Source organism: Anoplopoma fimbria, chromosome 11 (assembly GCF_027596085.1).
Source record: "Anoplopoma fimbria isolate UVic2021 breed Golden Eagle Sablefish chromosome 11, Afim_UVic_2022, whole genome shotgun sequence".
NCBI lineage: Eukaryota > Metazoa > Chordata > Actinopteri > Perciformes > Anoplopomatidae > Anoplopoma > Anoplopoma fimbria.
This window is the reverse complement of record NC_072459.1, coordinates 21,494,159-21,516,197: the sequence shown is the minus strand read 5'-3', so window position 1 is coordinate 21,516,197 and position 22,039 is coordinate 21,494,159. Positions and strand designations below refer to the sequence as shown.

The window sequence follows — 22,039 nt, the reverse complement described above, 5'->3', positions numbered from 1 at the left end:
TGTTTTTCATAGTGATGTCTGTAATATGCAGGGTGTGATATTCAGCTCTTTGCTACATTTCATAAAATGTAGTTTTGGAGCAGATATTTTGCAACATGTTGTTCCGAGGACATGTTGAGCATCCATGTTGAGCAGCAATGACGCTTGTCCCGTAACCCAAGGTTGGTGGTTCAAACCCCTACAGTCAACATGCTGTCCTTGAGCAAGACACCTAACCCCAAGTTGCTCCCCGGGCGCTTCATTCCTCTGGGATGGGTTAAATGCAGAGAAATAATTTCCCCATTGTGGGACTAATAAAGGCTTAATTATTATTATTATTATAATTAATAAAGGGTGCCTTGTTGGAAAGCGGTACAGATGCATGATCACTGATGTTGTCTGCCAAAGTCTGGAGGATCTCCTAGAGTCAGTCACTTGTGTCAAAGACTAAACAAGTATTTAGCTTTCAAACGAGCAGCTGTTACCACATGTTCGGAATGAACTGCTGAAGCACTGTCAGCCGCACGCCTGTCCAGATGTTTATGTAATGTCGCATTTTGCAGCACTGGGTCTCGCTGGTTGTCGGGGAAACGCGGTAAGAGAACAAGAAGCACAAGAAATCAAGTCACTGCAGTCGAACAAAAACTGCACGCGAAAGTCAGAGAGTCTTGAGATAGACGGATAGGAAAGAGGCAGAAGTGAGCCTTATGTGTACACAGTGGGAGCAGAGGAGTCCGTTTACACTGAGGGCCTCCCTGCTCCTCCTCGCCACTCAATACTTCTTCCACTAATCCAAACACCTGGAGGGGGAGGCAGGGGGGGGGGGGCAGGAAAGCAGCCAGCCGGCTCCATGTGAGTGGCTGCTCACATGGAGCCGGCACACAACGTGTAACAGTAGCACCTTTACTAGGGCCGAAGCAGACCTGCGTAAAGCAGACCTACACACACACACACACACACACACACACACACACACACACACACACACACACACACACACACACACACACACACACACACACACACACACACACACACACACACACACACACACACATACATATACAGAGGTGGTGAGCAGGTGGGAGTGAAATGGACGGAGGGGATTTGCAGTATCAGCTGGCGTCAGTATCTTCCGTTTCACTGATTACGTGATGCGTTGAAAGTGTGCCACCTGAAGCTCCGCCATTGTTAACACTCCACGTTGTCAGCCAAGGCAACATAATGTGTGAGCAGTTGTGATGTGTAACAGGTATTTTTGGAAGTGAGACGGTTGCAGACGAGGCGACAAAACCTCCCAAGTGTGATGACAAGAATTTAACACAAATAAAAGTATTGAGAAATGTGTAAAGAAAGAAGCTTGTGCAGCGTCTCCGACGATTAACACATCTGGAGTTACGGAGCTCGGGGAGACAGACAAAGTTCCGACCCTCTCATTATGCTGCCGATGACAGTTAACAGTACGGCCATGCTTGTTCAAAACACTTCTTCACTGACTGACAGTCATCCTCAGCCCTGAGCAAATGACCGCTAGGGTAGTAGTCTTTGTTCACGTCTCGGAACTTAGAAGCGGTTGTGAGTTTACATAGAACATTTTGTGTTTGCAGGTCGAGAGGCTTCCAAAATTTGAGTCGACCCCCGATGCGGTCCTCATTCAGTTACTCTTCTTAGAAGCCCTACCGCTTCCAAAAACCCTGCTGGAATTCTGAGTAAAAGTCCTGCACAGACAGCTCGTTATTAATAGCAGTCACAACATGAGCAGTTTGACGAGTTTACGCTGAGCTTGAGCAAAGACTCTGCTTTGCAACATAGGCGATGAGAAGGCTCTGGGAACAGAACAAACTGTGCGTCAGATGAATTATGTGAAATGTAAAAAGGGAAGGAAAAAAAAATGACAGCTCGTTCAGCGTGTTGTTTTTTTCCAAGGAGAAACTAGGTTATTGACAGGTACTCAAACCGGGGAATAATGACGGCCATTGTCTGTGAAGCAACAGGCTACAGCTGAGGAAATGGGTGGGTTCTTGGTAAGAAAAGGCTAAAAGGTTGCAAAGCTGGAAGCGAGAGAGGGGGGAGAGGAAAGGGGAAGGGGAAGGAGAGCACGTGAAGGCAGGGAATGTGTTGTCTGAGAGCCATGTGCTTGGGCCAGGCGTGCCACTGACTGAAACACGTCACTGGATGACTCACACCGGAAGAGGCTGCACACATCTACATTAACTCACAAACCCCGTCCATAGAGGGAACGCATGCAAGGACCCCAAGCCTCTAAAAATAGACACGCACACGCAGGCACGGACATGCAACGCGCATGACACACAAATGTAAAAAACACTCGACGCCAGAAAAAAACAAAAACACACATGCACTAAGCAGAGGAAATAGGAAAAGTACAGACATTAACCTCTCCTCCAAGTGGGTGAGGGAATAATGAAGTCTGTCCTGATTGGACAGAATATGTATTACGCGTCTCAGAGACGAGTCAAACAGGTCGCTGCAGAGCCGCCGCCTGAGCTGAAAAGCTGGCACACTTCAGCTCTTCTAACTGGATAAACATGTACTGTCAAAGATATTTCATAATTAATAATAAGGAACTATTCTCGTTGACTTCAGGTTCTTTTGCCCGTGTGTCATTGTGGTATGAAAGAAAGAACAAGTATTTCCCAGCACACAATTATACAGAAAACAAAAGATAAGCACGGTGCTGTACATGTGTGTGACACACGTTTATATCAAATATAAGTTAAGCTTACATACAGTGCAGTAAAATGCTGACAGTAAGGGTTCAACAAAAACAATTGTCAATTGTCTTGTACGTGAGCAACTGCTGTATTCTACGGTCATCAGAATGAGATGTGAGGCAGACATTTTTGTGGAAATACTTAACTCTAAGATTATGATCATGATGATTAACAGCAGTGTCAGAATTCTTAACCGCATCCAACTCCCACAGGTGACCCTGTCTGTCATCTGGGAGTGAAAGGAAGCGTGCAGAATCTCCGATCTTAACTGAGCACAGAGAAATAAAATAAAAATATAGAATTTCCCCATCAACATCAGACTTGAATAGCTTGAAGTTACAAAGATCATGATTTTACACTATCGAAATACTTCCTCCTCGTTTCTTAAGGATGGGTGAAGCTTTGCAATCAAATGAGTCGTAGAAACACGCAGAGAAAAGCATCAGCAGCTCATTAGGAGTGATGGAAATGCAGAAATCTTGTGATTAAAATCTTAAAATAGAGCAATATAACTGCCCAAGCTCCACATGTGAGCTACCGGTGTGTGATGAGGGAGTTGCTTAGTAGCAACGCTACTCTTGGCGAGGAAAAGATCGACAATACTGATCCACATCCCTACAATTCATTTCAGCCGTGAAAATAAGTCAAGTAGGCTGAAAAACATCTGTATATGACTTTAAACGGGCATGAAAAGAAATAAATCTGATCAACCTCCCCAACCTGCATCAAGGAGTCATATTTAGCCATTCATGCATAATGCATGAGTCTGTGCGCATATGGCACAACCAATCTGCACCCTGACAGGAATATCAAGGGGTGTCATGGTGATTCAATGTTTGTTTGCATATAGTAGCTCAATTTGTGTGTGTGTGTGTGTGTGTGTGTGTGTGTGTGTGTGTGTGTGTGTGTGTGTGTGTGTGTGTGTGTGTGTGTGTGTGTGAATGTGTGTGTGTGTGTGTGTGTGTGTGTGTGTGTGTGTGTGTGTGTCAGTACCTTCCTCTTCTGAGAATGGGGAACAAAGTTTATCAACGGTGTGCAGAGCTAGATTTGTTACAGTCTCACACACACACACACACACACACACACACACACACACACACACACACACACACACACACACACACACACACACACACACACACACACACACACACACACACACACACACACACACACACGTAAGCTGCCGACACATGCCTTTCTTCCTTGGGCTCTGAGCTGTAAAATGAGCTGAATGCTGGGGGGTGGGGGGGGGTGGGGGTGGTGGTGCTCGAGCAGAGATCCTAGGAAGCTGTTGCCCAACATCTTCCAAGCCTCCACGCCCGCACACGTGTGTGCAATCAGAGCGTGGTTATGAAACAACCTAAACAATACAACCGAGGCGTGTTCAAAAAGGTGCTTACACAAGCTTGAACTTCAGACTTTTGGAAAAAATTGAGGATCGTGACCTCCGATAGAAAAGACTAGGAGCAACGACAGTGAAGCATCCTCACACGCTTCCTTCTCGCCCATTACGCAGGATCTGATGTCAGCACGCCTTGGGCAATCAATGCAGAAGAGGTTACAGCTGAGTGAAAAAGCTAAAAGGGCCTTTATATCAATATTCCCCGTAAAGATCTTAATACCACACGAAAGAGGAAACAAATGATAAACAGGTCTGAGACTGCGGGGAAATAACTTCTGACCTCACCGCAAGCCTGCGCACTCTAAGAATGCAAGCTACCGTGAACCCAAACGTCCCCAGACTTCCTCAAACACTCTCGGGTCAACAGAGGTGAAGACCATCGATTATATTGACGACCCAACTCCACGTCTCATCAATCCTCATTAGAGACCGGCTTTGCACCCATTTCCTGGGGCCAATCCAGATAAGACCTTGAACGTCTCGTTGGTGGATATCTAAGGGCTATAAGGTCGGCAGTGATACAGTGTGCACTTCCGTGAATACCTGCAGCACACACACACACACACACACACACACACACACACACACACATATACATACAGTCAAACTCATGGCCGGACATCACAGGCATACATAATACATGAGAAAGTATGAGACGAGGTGGCAGTGTCCTGTTTCTCCTCCAGAACTGCTGACCTGAGCATCCCCCTCTCTCTCACACACACACACACACACACACACACACACACACACACACACACACACACACACACACACACACACACACACACACACACACACACACACACACACACACACACACACACACACACACACACACACACACCACAAAGCAACTTCCAACCTAATGAATTCAAACCCATATCCCTCTGCTGAGTGTGCATCTACTGCAGCCAAGTGCACTGATTGGGTAGATGGGCCGGCCGCACTCGATAGAGGACAGATTCTCTTCGGGTCTGTCTTCTACTGCGCTGATCCTCTGATCAGGTGAGCAACTGAGCAGCTGCTGGACTTGGTTCATGAAAACATTTTATTATGTTTTTTGTTGAGTGGAAAACAAGAGAGACTTCTACACCGGATTCATCTTAAAACAAATGTGACATTTATTGTAGGATAACAGGAGTATATCGCCCAGCAGTTATACGTACACGGGCCTAGCAGTACTGAGAAGTTCAGCAACTAAAAGGCGCTTAAACAGAGTGCGCATCATGTTATATAGGTTTTATGAGTTGAATATGATAGGTTCTTGGTTTAGACTTTCTGAGGGCCTTATCAGTTAGTGAAACTGGGTTTCTGTGATCTGGTTTCTCTGCAGCATGAGCTCATCCTTCTTTATGTGTCTCTGTTCCTTTTCCATCGTACGGCCAGGCACTAGAACGCCCTGACCGGAGTATTTGACCTTCTAAGAGAACTCATAACATGTACCGCAATGTGCACAGTGATAGTGTGATGTGAGAGCATGAACAAAATATACTGTGCTCGATATTTGTATGTGTGCATTTATACATATGAATGTCATATTTACATGACATTTTCTATTTATAAAAGAGATTAATGAATTCCCCTCAGTTCAAAGCCAGCTTCACATACAGGTTTGGCGGAATGGAGTGGGGCAAATGACGGCCTGAGGGTTTCGAGGTCCTGGTATACCTCTGTGCTGTGCAAAGCCACTGTGGCGTCCTACGGCCACGTGGTGTCATGTAACCACGTGTGTTTAAAGCTAGCAGAGTTAGCCATCACTGCTAACATGCTGCTGCTCCCACGTGGCGTCTCGATGGCAATGCAGTTCATTGCTAAATTAGCACGCGGCTCTCTGACGCCATCTTGTGTCTTTGTAGACTTTTTTTTGTTTTTAATATAAAGGTGGACTATTTTAAGGTGTCTTACCTTTGGGGAGTAGTCTGTGTCCCCGTGTCTGGCTCCAGGACATCTCTGGGTCTTTACTGGCGATGACAACATGGTTGTAGAAAGATTATTGCACGACGTTACATTTATTACAGCTGAATACAAGCGCTGTCCATAGTTGTAAGTGTTTAAAACACGTCAAAGAAACAGCGGCAGCAGGGGTCAGTGACGTCACGTCAAACAGGAAAAGAGAACCTAAAATAAAGAGTGTTTTTGAAGCATTTCTTGAGTTCCCCCCCCAAGTAAAAAATGTGCGTGTGGAGTTACTTTATTCTGTTAGTTTAAGTTTAGTTATCACAAGCAGACACATATAAAGGATCAGTCCCTCTCAAAATGGACTCATCCCTTCCAGAACTTTCCTCATTCATTCTGTTTCTCTATGCACATTGGGAAAAGTTTGATTGACTCCCTACAAAAAAATTGAGCCAGCTAAAATAAGTTCACCTTTACATTCTTCATAATAGTTCCTTGTGATTCCAATGTATCAAAAATGCACTGACTTCTTTTTGATATCTTGGTATTTTCTTCTGATTATTATTTTTTTCGAATACATAAGCCAAACAAGTTAAAAGCTGGTGTGTATTAATTAAACAGGCCTCAAATTTTAAATACAACCCATGAGATCCATTTAAACAAAAAGGCCAAAGAAGGCCGTGGGATGGTTGAAAGATCTGGAAAAGCTTGTAAGTGAAATTTAAGTTTGAGTTGAGTTTTTTTTTTTAATGCGTCTGTGTATAAACCTTGTACTTTCCATATGTAAATCCTGCTCCCCTGTATTTTTAGTTATTAATACATGTTTTACAATAGAGAAAATACAGGCTACATCTACTCAAATATTCTATTATACAATAGAATAATTATAAAATAATAGATTTCAGGGCCGTTACAATTTGTGTTGACTTGCATTTGGGAGAAAAATAGTAAAAATATCTTGAGCTCTCACATGAAAAATCCCACACATTGTCTACATGTGACAAGGAGTCAACATAAGAAAGGGGTGGAGATAGGAAAAGAAAAAATAACTTCTTGCAACACTGATCCAAAGATAATGTTGATAATGCAATAAGGAAAAACTTAACCCCTGACTGGCTACATATTGCTTCATAGCAGAAACCACTCAGACAAATAGGACTGAAAGTGTTTATTAATCTTTGTTTAAGAAATGTGACCCTTAATTCCTTGATCCCAAGAGTGAAATAAGCGTTGTTTTTAATAAGAGACAGGTTTAACTGTTTCAAAGCCCCAGATCTGTATGGAAAGCATATGACGAGGAGGTCAATGAGACGTCTGTGTCTTTCCTCTATGCCTTTGAGCTGAGCAACGCTCTTTACACTCCAAGGGGGACGTTCAGGGTGATAAAACGTGTGATTTTACCAAGTGTGTCTGTTCAATGAGCAACTCCTCCTCTTTCGAAAGACTCCCTGGAGCGCTAACTATCGGAAATATGATCAACATCAGCTATCTCACGCGAGACTTGGCGTCAATTGACGTCATTGAAATGATGACATGGAAACTTGAAATCGAGCCATTTGAGCACCAGCTACATCCAGGTTTCACAAGTCTGAACCAAATGTGTTTAATATAATTTAAGTAAAAAAAAAAAATTAAAAAAGTATTCTTCAAATCTTAAATATTGTTGTTAAAATATCCTCAGAATTCATCAGAAAATAAGGCATCTCTCAAATATTACCTCTCTGATCAAAGCTGTTTTAAAATAACCTTTTTTTTTTTAATATATATATTCCAACCGGTCAAGAGACAAATAAAAGCCAACAAGTGAGTCGTCACAATGTGTTAAGTAAATGAAGGTGCCATCAAAGTGAACCACAGTGGAACAAGAGAGAAAATAAATACAAAACATTACAAAAAAAATTATAATTCTTAGCTCTGTTCACCCTTATTGTCGTCTTATCTAGAGACATTTTCACGTGTGCATACAGTCCTGTCCATCAAAAGTCCCTGCTGCTGCTGCCATGGTTACCCCGTCTCAGGAATGCCATTTTTCCAGTCGGGGCTGCTCGCCTCACATGATGAGGATCACAGCAATGGCAGCAGGACGCCAGTGGCTGAAACTCGACGGGTACACGGCGTTCCCTCCCGCTCCGCAGATGGCATCGGCACAGCACGCCGCGCTATCTCCTCTCCAACGGCTGACAACCGGCCCCAGGAGTTCATCATTGCCTTTCCCTTTTTTTAAACACACAGGTTATAATTGGCACCCAGCTGTGTTGGGACACATTTCTCAGCGTTCATGATAGGTCACTGATGCGGGCATGTGTTGGCATCCAGTAGCACCATGCACTTAAAACCATCTGAGAACACATCTCTGGGGAAAAAAGTAAAGGATTTGGTCTTTTTTAGGATTCTTACTAAGTCTTATTCCAACAGTCTGATCCAGATGTTTCTTCAAGCATCCATTTTCTGTTGAGGCGAGTGTTCTTCTTCATAAAGTGCTTTTGCATCATCTTACCATAAAAACGTCACATTTTTACCTCTTTGGTATCCAAAAGAAGGAGGATGGACCGTCTTCGAGACGACGTTTTTAATAAAAACGACTATTAAAAATAAATACCATTCTCCAAGGAGAGTCCCATGTGCTCAGTTCATATTCCAGGGTTTGTAGACTACAGGTGCTACTTTGTGTACCGTCCCAGACTAGACGTGGCCCTCAGCGGTTTCCTCTGGCCTTTGGGGAACTGGCGCAAAACAAAGTCAAAGTTCGCCACCGTGGACATGGCATAGAAGACGTTGGCTTTGTCGGGTATGAGCAGCTCTGAAAACAGAAAATTGAAATATTCAAAAGATGGCGCTTTCCCTTTTTTCAGCACAACTTTCAACGATTCTTTTGTAGAGTCTTTCTGTCTCACTGACCTCGTTCCTGAGAGATGACCTGAGTCAGGGTGAAGTCCTGCCAGTTCATGTGCTCCAGGTGATGCTTCTCCAGAGCCCTTTGGATCGCCTGGGCAGTTTTGTCCTGGCTGGTCAACTATGAGAGACAAAGAATGACAAAGTGCTATTAAAAAACACACTTTAGTGAAGTTTTCGCTTTAGAAAATACATTGCAACGTTGATCTTTGTGCATCACTTTGGCTAAATGTTCATAGAGTATAGCGCAGTAGTAGAAGTATTCAGATCCCTTTTTTAAAACTCAGCCTTCACGCCAAAAAATGTTGTGCTTATTGTAACTTAGCTTTGATGTTTAAGCTTCGCCGTGCAGAATGTGCAGAGTTCAAAACTGTTGGCTGTTTTACCTGCCCTCTCTGGTGGGAGTTTATCTGTGCAATGTGCGGACATGATTTGCGACATCACAACTAGTTTGGGAGCCAATCACAGTTCAGCTTGCGACTTATAAAATGTGATGTGTGATATGGAGACATGTCAACACAACACACACACACACACACACACACACACACACACACACACACACACACACACACACACACACACACACACACACACACACACACACACACACACACACACACACACACACACACACACACACACACACACACTATTTGCAGTCATTGAATAAGGACTTTCTCATTTGCATAATCATTTTGATTAATTTATTTCTGTGTATAAAAAAACAAACAAAAAAATGGACTATATATAAATAGTCCATAATGTTTGATATATGTATTTTATTTATTTTTTTGCAATTTAACTTTAATTCTATTCTCTGAAGGGCCAAGCTGTTTATCAACTGGGTTTGGATCTAGAATTTCCCCATAAATTTGCTTATCTTTTACAGTTTTATCTTTATTGTGGCACTCCTGTGAATCCATACTAATGGGGATCTTTTTATCAAAGTAGCAATACCACTCTGTTAAGATCAACCGAAAAGAAAAATTGTTTGAAACTCTTTTTGAATCTTTCATTTTTTTAAGCAAAACCTCTCTGGATGTAGTTCTTCATTGTGGGGATTTGCTGCTTGCTGTTTTTTCAGAGTTTTAACTGGACAAAAAAAATACTTTTAACAATTTGTACCTTCAAATCTAACAAGCGAACTGTTAATACTTTACATAGACTTAATTAATTGAGAAATTGAAATAATAATCAGCGGATTAATAGATAATGAAAATATTTGTCAGTTGCAGCCCCATTGAAAATGTTACTCAAGGAAAAGTACATAGGTATTGTCTTCAAAATGTACAAGTACAAAACGTACAAAAAGTAAGAAATGAAATGAAAAAAAAATGTAATCCCTATCTTTGGATATGAAAAACAACACAAAGTGGTGAAGATCTAAACTCACCAGGATGCTTTTGTACATGTTGCCGTTGTTTTGGCCCAGGTCCACGCTCACCCGGACGATGCAGGAGTCATCCACCTGACGGTTGTACAGGGGCAGGGAGGTCATGGACACGGAGCGCTTGTGGTTGGAGGCCGGCGTGGGCTTCGGCCGAGCACCGCCGCAGGACGTGGCCGGAGAGCAGACATCAGCCCGGCAGTAGGAGGAGGAGTTGGAAGGAGTGGGGGAGTCTGGAGAGGAAGTGGCGGAGGAGCAGGGGGAGGATGAGGAAGAGGAGGACGAGGAGGAAGAGAAGGCTTCGGACACATTGTTGCAAGAGCTGTGGAAGCACTACGGAGAAGACAGGGACAAAAAAACAGGAGAAGGAATATTGATGTGCGCCGCTGGAAATATGGTCAATGTGTTTCTAGTGTAGTGTAAGTGAGAAAGTGCACCATTAAACAAACCCTCTTCCTGCTCAGCTAAGCACCTGGCCAATTGAAACTCCACTTGTTAAAGGGCTCACGCTAGTTTCGATGGCCCTTTAAACAGGATCTTTAGTTAAGAGTGATTACGCAAGTTTCCTAGTTTCAAAAGCCATTCAGAGCATTTCACCTCTTTTTCAGAAATGCATTGAGGCTCGTTTGGCTTCTGCACGACCGAGGACAAAAGTGTAGACAGCAAACAAAGAGGCGGAGGCAGGCACAGCGGTTTACCTGCCGTGTGATGGAACAGGCTGAGTTTGGGGAGGACAGATCCTCCATCTCTGATCCGCTTGATCCAGAGGACGAAACGCTGATCTGGTCAGCAGGGACTTTTTTAGATCCATCGCTCACCGTCAGGAGACTGAGGACAAAAATATCTAACTTGAGCTTGTATCAGAGACAAAACTCATTTCATGACTACGATACTGCTGTTTTTACATTATTAAATCATATTCTAGACAAAAAAAATGATGTATTGACACTGCACACAACAATTCATGCTCAAAACAATTGATTCCTTTCATGTTGTGGCAATGCAAATACTGTTTGGACGCGATGTGGCTTTATTGTTTAAGTGCTGCGCGCGTGCGTGCGTGTGTGTGCATTCAAATTCCGCAGCACCATACTCACGAGGAGAGCTTTTTGGAGAGTGTGCGGTGGCTCCAGGGGGTTGGCGAACACACGTCCAATGGAGGCTCCAGCTGCCTGGACAGTTCATAGCTGTGAGACAAAACAGCAATGAGACTCTACCATAGATTTTCACGTACTGAGGAAAAGGTTGTGTTTGTTACCAGTGTTCATGCTGGAGGCATTTAACCCCTGAATAGTCTTCTCTATGGCCCAGTTAGGTTATCTTGTTAAAAAAATACTAGAAATTTAAAAATACTTAAATTGTTGGCATAATAATTATTTTGAAAATTATAGCAATGCTTTTTTTGGACATGTTTGAGATGTTTTGAAAATAAATTGCAGTCACTTAACAGTTAAATCTGCTACTAATACTGGCACTAATTATTAAACCAAAAGCAAATTTAAAATGATTTAATAACTTTGCTTTAAACAGTTGTGGTTATTGACCGCTTCCTGATGACTGGGGCGGTGCAGGTTCTACCTAAAGGGGGTGTCAACACTGAAGTGTAAAGGAAATACTCCATTTTCTAGGTCTTGAATACTACTACGCAGCAGAGGTTTGTAAAACCAAAAGTATATGAAACAACACAGTTAAACCGGTCTGATCTAGTTCTAAAATGACTAACTTTTTGTTATTTTTGTTTGCCGTTTAGCTTATTTTTCTGTTTTATGTATTTGCTTTGTTTCATTAAGTTGTATGTAAAATGTTTTACTGATGTGTATTTAATGCATGTCTTTTATTTTACTTTATTTAAAAGAATATAGGCCAATGTGTAATTTCACTTTAAATGGACACTTCCACGTAGCACCATAATTAAAAACTAAAAAAACTTTAAAAAACAAAGATTTTCTATTTTTCTTTGGTTGAGACCATCAGAGGGTAAATTAAAGAGATAACGCACAGGATTCCTTTATTTTTGCTAAATACAGCGAATGCCAGGGTTATGATCTCCTTTCCTTCTTTGTTATTTATTTCTGGTATGTTCTGTAGGTAGCAGACTTCTTCTTGTCCTTTTTATGCACCGACACATTTTATGAGCTACGGATAACATGAGCTGCATCACCACCAGAGTTATGTTATGTAAGTTTGGATCTAATTATTGCATTATAAATGTCAAACAAGTAGCTTCTTTATGACAAGTTTCAACTTATAACAAGAACTGATTCGCTGACCAGATGGGGGGACTCGATCTGACGCGACATTATGATTAATGTGTACTGCACCTAACAACTAAATTATCAAAGCAACACACCTTTATTTGTCTATATTGAGATTTAACTCTGAGGATTTTTTACAACGCATTCTTCAGATCATGTGACTAATCTTTTATTGGGCTTTCTGCAGGCTTCCCTCTGCGTGTGATCTGATCGCGGACGCGTTATGTGGAAGTGTAAATAAAACCGCTTACCTCTCCTGGTCGGTGAGCAGCTTATGTCCCCACAGCCAGGCAGCGATTCTGGGGTGATGGGGCAGGTTGTACTGGGAGCAGGATGCCTGCAGCACGCGGATCTGTGACAGAACCTCAAACTCCTGTGGGGAGAGACAAACAGAGCGTTAGAGATGTCCTGACTACTGACACCTGAGTGCTTACATGAACTGGAGCAACAAGGTACAGCAGTTCAAACAGCAGCAACGCTGCAGTAAAGTGTTGCCTAAACAGATATGTAAATGTTCACAAAGGTCTCTAGGTTTCAGCATGTCATGTGCTTAGAACACAGTCTGAAAATGTCTCTCTCCGTTTACTTTTACAATGCAAATATACTGAACACGCCCAACTGCACCATCATATTGTGCTGACAGAATGTTAAATGGACACATTGGTACTTTTTGACTCCTATGGAAAAAAGAAGAAAGAAAGGGAAATACATAAAATATGACATAAAGAGGAACCACTTACCCTCCTCCTCTTCTCAAAGTTTATGAGCCCACCCTGTCAATAGAGACATATTGATTTATTGCATTTATCAATGATTAATTGGATCAGAAAATAAAAAAACACTGCAGTAACACTTTAACCTAACATCTCCCAATTAAATGTTTATAACCTTATCTAAATCTAAAACTTAATATCCTTATGGCTTTTTTTCCCCTCTAGCTCTGTAAATTATAATTTTAAATTTGGATGAACTCACGTCTTGGTCATTTTTTTCCTCATGATGGATTAAAAAATTTCTCAACTAAACTCCTGCTAAAAGTAGCTAACGTTAGCTTAGCAGAATTTAGTAGCTGCCATCTCCGCTTTTGACTCGAGTGGAAGTCATGTAATTTGTTGAAAGTGAAGTAAATGTATCAAATTGGTCTCAATATAGATATTTATTATAGACAAGCAGACAGACACTTGGCAAAACAGAGTTTAAATACTGCTTACGATTGCTAAAAAGGGGGATTAAAGTAAAGTTGATGACACAGCTTGCAGTACAGTTTAAACCTAACCATTAACACGGTCACGCAGAGGAACTCAGGTTACTCAGGTTACATCATTTACCTCCACTGCGTCCGGCAGAGCAGTGTCCAGCATGGTGAGGACAGTAAGATAGGTGCCCAGGTAAGGAACCAATCCACTGGAGGTGCTCTGCAAAGAGACATGTAAGCACACAGCCCATTAGGGTTACAGCAGGAGTTTTACTGTGTCACTGTGTCTGGTTATTTGTGTCATTTGAATCCAGTTCATAGCTTTTTCTTTTCAACTAAATGGGTTGAGTTCGAACAATATTCACACAAGATAAGTCCCAGTCGGCCGCACTGTGGGCTCACGTTACAGCCCAGGAGAATGTGCATATGACTCATAAAAGATCCCGCTGTAGTCTATTATTACCCTCCTATAATCCTGGTGATCTGGGACCATCTGAAACTTGTTCAACACAGAGAGAGGGCTAAAGATAGGTTTGGGTATCTGCCATGCCGGAGACACTCCGCCCACACCGAGTGAACTCATGCTCTCCTGTTGGCTTTCAGAGTTGTATAATAAGGAATATTCCATGTGTCCTTTTGAAACTTAACCTTACATCTGGTTTAAAAAGCTATTATCACACGAAAATGTGATCATTTTTCAAACAATCCTGCTTTCGAAATGTGGCAGAAAAGGAAGGTTGCTTCTGTTACATGGCACCAGGCTTTAAAACATCTCAGACTTTTCTCATCTAGAGGAATGGCTTACCATCTGTCTGGGGATCGGACACCGCTTGGATATCTTTGGAGAAATGTTATCCACAGTCGCTTGGCCTCCCTCCTGTAGAAGTAGGTCAGACAGAGCTATATTCAGTAATAGTCTATATGATTCAAATAAAAAATAAAAAGTATATCAACATTCAATAACATGCATGCACACAAGGACGTACGAGGGGGCTTTAAATGAAGGTTGTTGGCAAACTGTAAACTGGCTTACAAAGCAAGTTCTTCAATACAATCATAGGACTTATTACACATTAACCTGGATATCCTGTTTAATCGTTATCCTGTGAAAGGGAGGGAGACCACAAACAAACATTCTCTCTTAAGTCTTTGTGAGTAATATCTGTCAAAAACAGCAATTAGGCTTTAAGCAAATGCATGAGTGACTGTGTTCACATAGATATTAAGCCTCCCTTATAAAAGACACCGCCTGAATACAAGCACATAAAAAAGTGAAAAGGAGTCGAACAAGTTAACAAAAGTGAGGGGTATAAAATTATTTCCCAGGGCATAAAACCCCTTTGAATGTCATTGTGAAGCAGTTAATACTAGTGAAGGTTGCTCGGCTGATGTGTGCGGGGAATACAGGTTCTATCTACTGTATGATCTATTGACTTTAGAGCCCTTTCACTGTAACTAGACACAAGTGGCCTCTGACGCAGTAGCCTAAAGGAGGCTTCATAAAAGAAAAGAGGGAACACGGTGTGCTTGAGGCCCCTGGTTTTCCATTAACACTCTGTTAAACATTCCTATAAATATTAAACTAAAACATTTATGAGAAAAGAACAAATCCATGTGCTTAAGCGGAAATTCATTACCAAACATGTTTTCAATATGGGGAACATTCTTGGTAATGTGTTATTTGTACAGTTCATACCCTGTTGTGTTTATGCTCACAAAAATCTAAATGCTATTGTGTGTGCGTGTGTGTCCAATCTCAAATTGACTGCAGGGACTAAAGTATTCAACAACTGCACATACACTTGTTTCACAGCAAGATCATTTTACACTTGATACATGTGTTGAAAGTATTATCCATGATTTTTCATCTCTAAAAAAGTGATATTACTTAATCTTAAATTGTTTTCAGTAATTACAAATCTACTTTATAGCTGGCTAACATTGGCTTGCTAACTAACATTACTACCAAGTAGAGATAGACTCTCGCATGTATGTATGTATGTATGTATGTATGTATGTATGTATGTATGTATGTATGTATGTATGTATGTATGTATGTATATAATAAACAAATACAACTGTTAAATTTCGTGGAATACTAATTGATAATTTGAGATTATGAAAACGGCTTGTATATATTAGCAACATTAACCCTTGATTCTGATTTGGCTTATTTTTTCTCACTTTTGTAAGACTCTATAACCCAATCATACACAGGTTATTCATGTCCATGTAAACACAGTCACTGTTAACACTGAAGTAAACCTAGCCTGTGTTGTGTGCAACAAGTGGTTTCCTTCTCACCTCCACCAGGAGCTCTCTGTTGGTTAATACACAGTTCTCATCAGGGAAGGTTTCCAAGAGGTTATCAATAGTGGCCATGCTGTCCCTACAACAAGAAAATAGACAATATGTATTAAATATGCAGCAACGGAGTCCAAAACCAGATACTTTGATAATCAACTATTATACAACTGTGCTTGGTCCCCGACCAGATGTTTACACCATAAAGAGAACAACGTGTTATGCTTCAGTTAACCTTGACTTTATAATAGCTTACTGCATTGTCCATGACCCTGCTTGCTGAAGAATAGCACATTTGCTGACTTGCTCTGTCAGTGACATTGAATTGCACTTGATGAGGGTTCAACGTCCTCCTTAAAAGGACGATTATGTAGAACACAATATGAATGTAACCATAGACACGGGCAAAGTCGCCTTTGAAATGGCTTTAACCAAACCATACCTGCTGACAGCAGCCCAGGTCTTCCTCAGCCTGTAAACTGCGTTAGACTGAAGTCCCGACAAGATTGCCTTGAGAGAGGAGAAGTTCTTCAACCGACGACAATCCTGCAAAGCAAACAACTTGCAATCAGTGGATTCAAATCAAATAGCAATGGTACCCATGCTTTGTGTTGATCATCTTTCTCCTTTTATAAAGGACTTTTAAGTGACCTGAGCTACTCTGATCCACTTCTCTATGATGCGGGCCCTTTGAGCTGGTGTAGTGGGAGGGCGGGAGGATGTGGGGCTGGAGGTGGCGTCAGTCGGCCAGCAGAGCAGGGACATGATGACCTGGTTGGTAATGGCGTTGAACTGTGCAACGGTGGCTCGAATGGTGGGCGACATGTTTTCCTTCTTGTCTCTTTGCGACCACACACAGCCAAGACACTGGTATGGCACCACTTTGACGAACAGAGCCTGAAACGCCATGAAACCAAATTATCAGCCTTTCATCATCAATGTCAAACAATAGAAATGTGGAACATTTCAAGGTACGTACAGAGTCCGTTCGGGTTAGCTGTTCGGCAATGGCTGTAGCAGAGAAATCCACGATGCCACCTAGATCCAGAGAGTGTTCCCATCCTGAATTCTCATCACCAGAACCCTCCTCACCTTGCTCCATGTCTGCCTGAGTAGGACTGACATTTGTCTCAACTTCTGCTGAAGTAACACACAGATCAAGAAATAGTGAGCCTGGCTTTTTGCAGGACGATTTGGCATAATGGCACGTCGGCAAAAGGCCTTATCATTTTCGGTCATGTCACGTGGTGGAGGGTCACCTTCTTTCTGAAACCCCTTGAGCAGTGCCTCAGCTTGTCCAGCCAGCGAGCTGAAGTTGGGCTGACTGCGCATATTGTTGTGAACTGCAGAGCTGATCCTCAGGTGATCCAACAGCAGCCTGAGTGCCGGGTGCAAGGGAGGATCCCTGAAGTCCTCACTGTACTCATCCAACCATGTCTGGACAAAGGCCAACAGAGGGCTGAGGAGGCAGCGGAGGAATCATTACACTTTAACTATTTAAACAACATTTTAAGCCAGAGTGACATATTAATAATTATAAACTCAAAACTCATCCACCTACCTCCTGTAGCATTCACTGTTGTCCAGATCGGAGACAGCATTGTCTCTATGGGGAGAAAAAAAAACAGACTTTCCTTTAAAAAAAAAAAGATTATTTACTCCTGTCTTGGATCTCTCCTAAGCCTGATCCCGATACATGCTCACCACAGTCTAAAACCGCTGTGTGCATAATTGTTGTTGTCGAAAGCCTCGAGATAATGAGCACCTGCTAGCTGGTTATTACGACATCAAAGCAGGCAAGAGATGGTTGCCTTGTCAGGGAAACAATGTATAAAAAGATCCTGACGCGACATGGTGACTTTGCATGTGTGACGACCCAAGTGGTTGTCCCAGAAATCTAGCGCAAAGGAGATGGCTCTCCACCACATTTGCAAAGGAGGAGAGAGTGGCTAAACTATGCTAAAATGTTAGCGTTTGGTATTAGGGAGAACTGAAATGAAATGTTTCATCAGGCTAACAATTAAAAGGAATAATGTGATATTTTGGGAAATATGCTTATTAGCTTTCTTGCAGAGAGCACAACTAAAGGTCTGTATTATTGTACAGACATGAGAGCGGTATCAATCTTTCCATCTCATTCTCAGCAAGAACATTGTCATGTCAAAGACCAGGTACACATACAGTGGTAAACATAAGACTGATTGTACCTCTGGAACAGCAGCTCTATGAGCTTTGAGGTACCGGTGAAGGTTCTGTATGTGGAGAGGAAGATCCTGCCGTAGTCCTGCTCCTGACAGCCAGGGTCAAGTAGGTGGTTCACCAGGAGCTCCAGGGTAGCAGCCTTCAGACGCCGCGACTTGCAGGTTCGGTACTGCACAAAAGCGCAGCATGGGCTCTCATCGCTGGCTTCGGGGGAGGAGGGGACGGGCTCCCGGCGCAGAGTGACCCCGTAAACCACGCCGTCCTCGAACTCCTCACCCCACTCCTGCACTGGGTTCTGGGGAAGGCAGAGGTTAGAACAATGTCCGTGCTTGTGTGCTAAAAATATACAGCTACGGGTCAAACACACACAAAAAAAATTAGATCATAGGTTGGGCCGTGAGAAGGCTAAAAAAAACAAAACAGCCAGGTGAACCAACACAAACAAGTGACTCGACATCCCACTGATCCAACGTAAGCCACAACAATTATGCAGTATTTGCTATGGGCTCCTCGTAACCATCATCCAGGCCTAGAAGTGACTGCACAAACAGTTGAGTGTGTAATGATAATAATCATCAGATGCTCATTTCTCTGCTACGCAGCGATCTGAATTTTCCCAGAATTTTGTAGGTTCATAGGAATGTTTATGGACAAATACAGGATTATCAAAGGTTACATCAAATAGAACGCCTAAAGCAATAATACCACGACAAAAGTAAAAGTGTCAGCGAGTTTCCATCGGCATCACCCGTCCTCCAACAACCAATAAAAAGGAGGATTGTGAAGGTTATTGGTTCAGCAGTATGTGTTGTGATTTTGATCAGACACACGGTTTCTTTCATTAGGTCAGTCCTTGTTTGATCTCAGCAGGAGCTAGCCTATCAGTCAGTGTTGGGGCGATGGCTCCTCCAGAATGCTCAACAGCACTTGACACGGCATACAAAGGGGAGCGGGGTTTTCCCAATGGCAATACTGAGCGCTTAGTTTAGGCTCCCGGATTATGTGAAGTATACCGGCACAACAGCTGTGACACATAATTTATGAAGACTGAACACCAGCTGCATCATCAGGTCACTGTTAGAAAAGCAAGGTAAAAAAACTGAAATGATGTCTCTTTCAAATTACTTTTCATTTTTGTCTTTGCGTCTTTCTTTTTCATCATCAAAAATCTAATTAAAAGGTGACATACACCCCGCCTGCAGAACGCAAGATATGCACTTAGGCCTAAAGACTCCCAGAGCTGCCCAGATCTTTACCATCATTAAATAATCATTAAAGCAACGGCCTGACTTTTTGTTTCAAGTACGTTAGAGAAAACTTTGGATCCTACATTTCCCATAATGCATCTTAATAGCGCCTTGGTCACTATTTGTCAAATTTATCAATTTTATGTTTAAATTTTCACAGAATTTTAAGAATTCCATAGTTTTTTGCCCCTGGAAGTTCTTTCATTTTCGCATACACACAATGACACACAAAAAAACATGTTAGACGGGAATCCATTTTTAGAGTTCATTATCTTCAAAAATGTGACTCCTACAGTCATGCAATCTCGTAAGGGCACAGACAAAATAGTCTACAACTTTTTTGTGTGTGCCTTTCAAACAATTGAAAGGCACACACAAACGTCATATTTTTCATAACTTGCCCCTGAACATGGAAAAAAAGTGTAAAATGGGAGGTTTTGGGGCAACAGGCAGTCCCTCAAATCATGTACGTTTCAGTGTTTCATGCTACAAATACAGTATTTGGTTGATGGGCCAAATTTCAGTGGCTCTTAATGAAATAAAATTGGCAATATTACATTGGAAATATGGCAAGAATGGCTAGCCAAGGTCGCATATGTCGCCATTTTGAGATGCCAGAATGGCAATGTGGACTCATTCCTAGGAACGTTTACATTTCCAATCTCAAGGCCCAAACAGAGGTATTTTCTCAGAGCTGTTTTCACAACAAGTAAACTAAACATGGGTAAAATCAGTGGGGGTTCCTTTAAATGGCTAATGCGGAGTCAATAACAGCTCTTACATGAGTCCAGTGGTAAACATCCAAATGATTCACAGATCTATACAGATGTCCTGGAGTGAAAGCATTCAATATTAGTTCCTATGCGCTATTCAGAATAGAAAATAATTAGTGTCCTGAGCTGTAAGATATGGATTATTCCAAACAAATAGACACCTTCGAGACAATATGTGCAATCAATACTGAAAAGTAAATGAGAGAAACTGCCAGTAACAAATATTTAAAATCAGTCATCTAGGTGATAGGAGTCACATCCTCATATGTAAATGATCATTTAAATGACTTTATGCAAGGAGACAAGTTCAGCTGCTGTGTCTGCCGGTGCTTACCAGTATCACACAAACCCCATTGTCTCTAAGAGCTTGTTTGTTAGCTACACAGATGCGAAACTGTGCATTGTGTCTAGCAATGGTGGTACCAAGCACTGCTAACAGCCAAATCATAACACTTTTCCATGGAGATGTGATTATGCTGCCTCTGGAGCATTTAATATGAATGTAAATGCAGATCATGGAGACAGAGTTAAACAAATGGAAGTAATCACATTACAGTTTATGCCTCTCATGTATTAATCGATTACCCGGTGACTAATACCACATTTTAACATCAGTTGTTGATGTTTCTTCCCAACATTCTTCATTGTTATACAGAAAAACACAATGAGTTGTGCTCAAGCATACTTCATTTCCAGCAAATATTACTGCAAATTTGAGAATCAAGCTAAGAATATTGTTTTTTTGTTGCGCAACAGACAATGAATATGTATTTCATCCAGATGGCAAGGATTCTTCAGAACAGAATTGCATGAAATGTTTCTAAAATATAACTTGTGAGCATTTCAAACATTGACAGGTATTCAGTTTTCAGGAAAAACTGATGCCTATAGTTCTCAAATGTAATGGTGATACATGAAAGGCACAAACTGAGGTCATAGCTTTTTAAGCTTGAGTGGAAACAGCTGATTCCCACTTAAATGTAGTATTAAAGAAAAGATTTAAATATGAACAGTAAGATCCAACTAAGTGTGACTTGTAGAATCAGGGATCTCTTCACATATTAACCATAAAAGCACCATCTATTCCATTACAGAGAGGTATCCCCGTCCAGCCCTGACTGGCTCTATGGCAATAGATTACACAACAACAACAACTGTCCCAATCTACTGTTTAGCTTTATGCATTCTCGATCACTTTAATATTGGATCAATATCTAGCATTTGTCTTACCATTGTCAGCTCCCATTTCCCCATCTCGCCCGCTGGCTTAAGGAGTGCTGCTTTCCATCTTGACAGGAATTGTTGAACTGAAGAAAACAATCAACTTCCACCTCGCGAAACAGTTTATGGCTGCATCTTGATATAATAAAAAGTGTTTTTTATGTCATAATTATCTCCAAGCTACATCGGTGCGTCTGTATTACTATCACAAAGACGACGTTTGCTGAAAGTATTCGCTACATTCTATGTAGTGTTTAGAAAAGTGTGTGGGGCTGTTCCCATGTGAGGGTCTAGATTTCCTCTCCGTGTGGTATCAGTCCGCCGGGCGGTGTGGACGGCTGGACTGAAACTCTCTGGGCTTTATAGAGGGAGTTAACCGTGGGAGGAGTGAGAGGAGGTGTGTGTGTGTGTGTGTGTGTGTGTGTGTGTGTGTGTGTGTGTGTGTGTGTGTGTGTGTGTGTGTCTGTCTGTCTGTCTGTCTGTCTGTCTGTGTGTCTGTGTGTGTGTGTGTGTGTGTGTGTGTCTGTGTGTGTGTGTGTGTG

The 22,039-nt window shown here is 42.0% G+C and overlaps 1 protein-coding gene across 2 annotated transcripts; it reads right to left on the bottom strand.

Moving 5' to 3' along the window:
- Positions 1-7,179: 7,179 nt before the first annotated feature.
- Positions 7,180-21,815, bottom strand: LOC129098080 (ral guanine nucleotide dissociation stimulator-like 1). Of its 2 annotated transcripts, none has more exons than XM_054607036.1 (17): positions 21,507-21,815; positions 18,262-18,551; positions 17,616-17,660; positions 17,314-17,513; positions 17,034-17,194; positions 16,706-16,951; positions 16,497-16,600; positions 16,055-16,139; positions 14,556-14,627; positions 13,884-13,970; positions 13,296-13,328; positions 12,807-12,928; positions 11,398-11,487; positions 10,999-11,128; positions 10,307-10,633; positions 8,917-9,031; positions 7,180-8,818 (listed from the first exon to the last, which is right to left on the bottom strand). In XM_054607036.1, exons 1-17 carry the CDS (start codon positions 21,528-21,530, stop codon positions 8,679-8,681), a joined length of 2,271 nt encoding a protein of 756 aa, XP_054463011.1. In that variant the 5' UTR covers positions 21,531-21,815; the 3' UTR covers positions 7,180-8,678. The 2 variants fall into 2 exon arrangements, with proteins under 2 accessions (XP_054463011.1, XP_054463012.1); XM_054607037.1 differs by having other exon boundaries at positions 17,034-17,191.
- Positions 21,816-22,039: the final 224 nt, after the last annotated feature.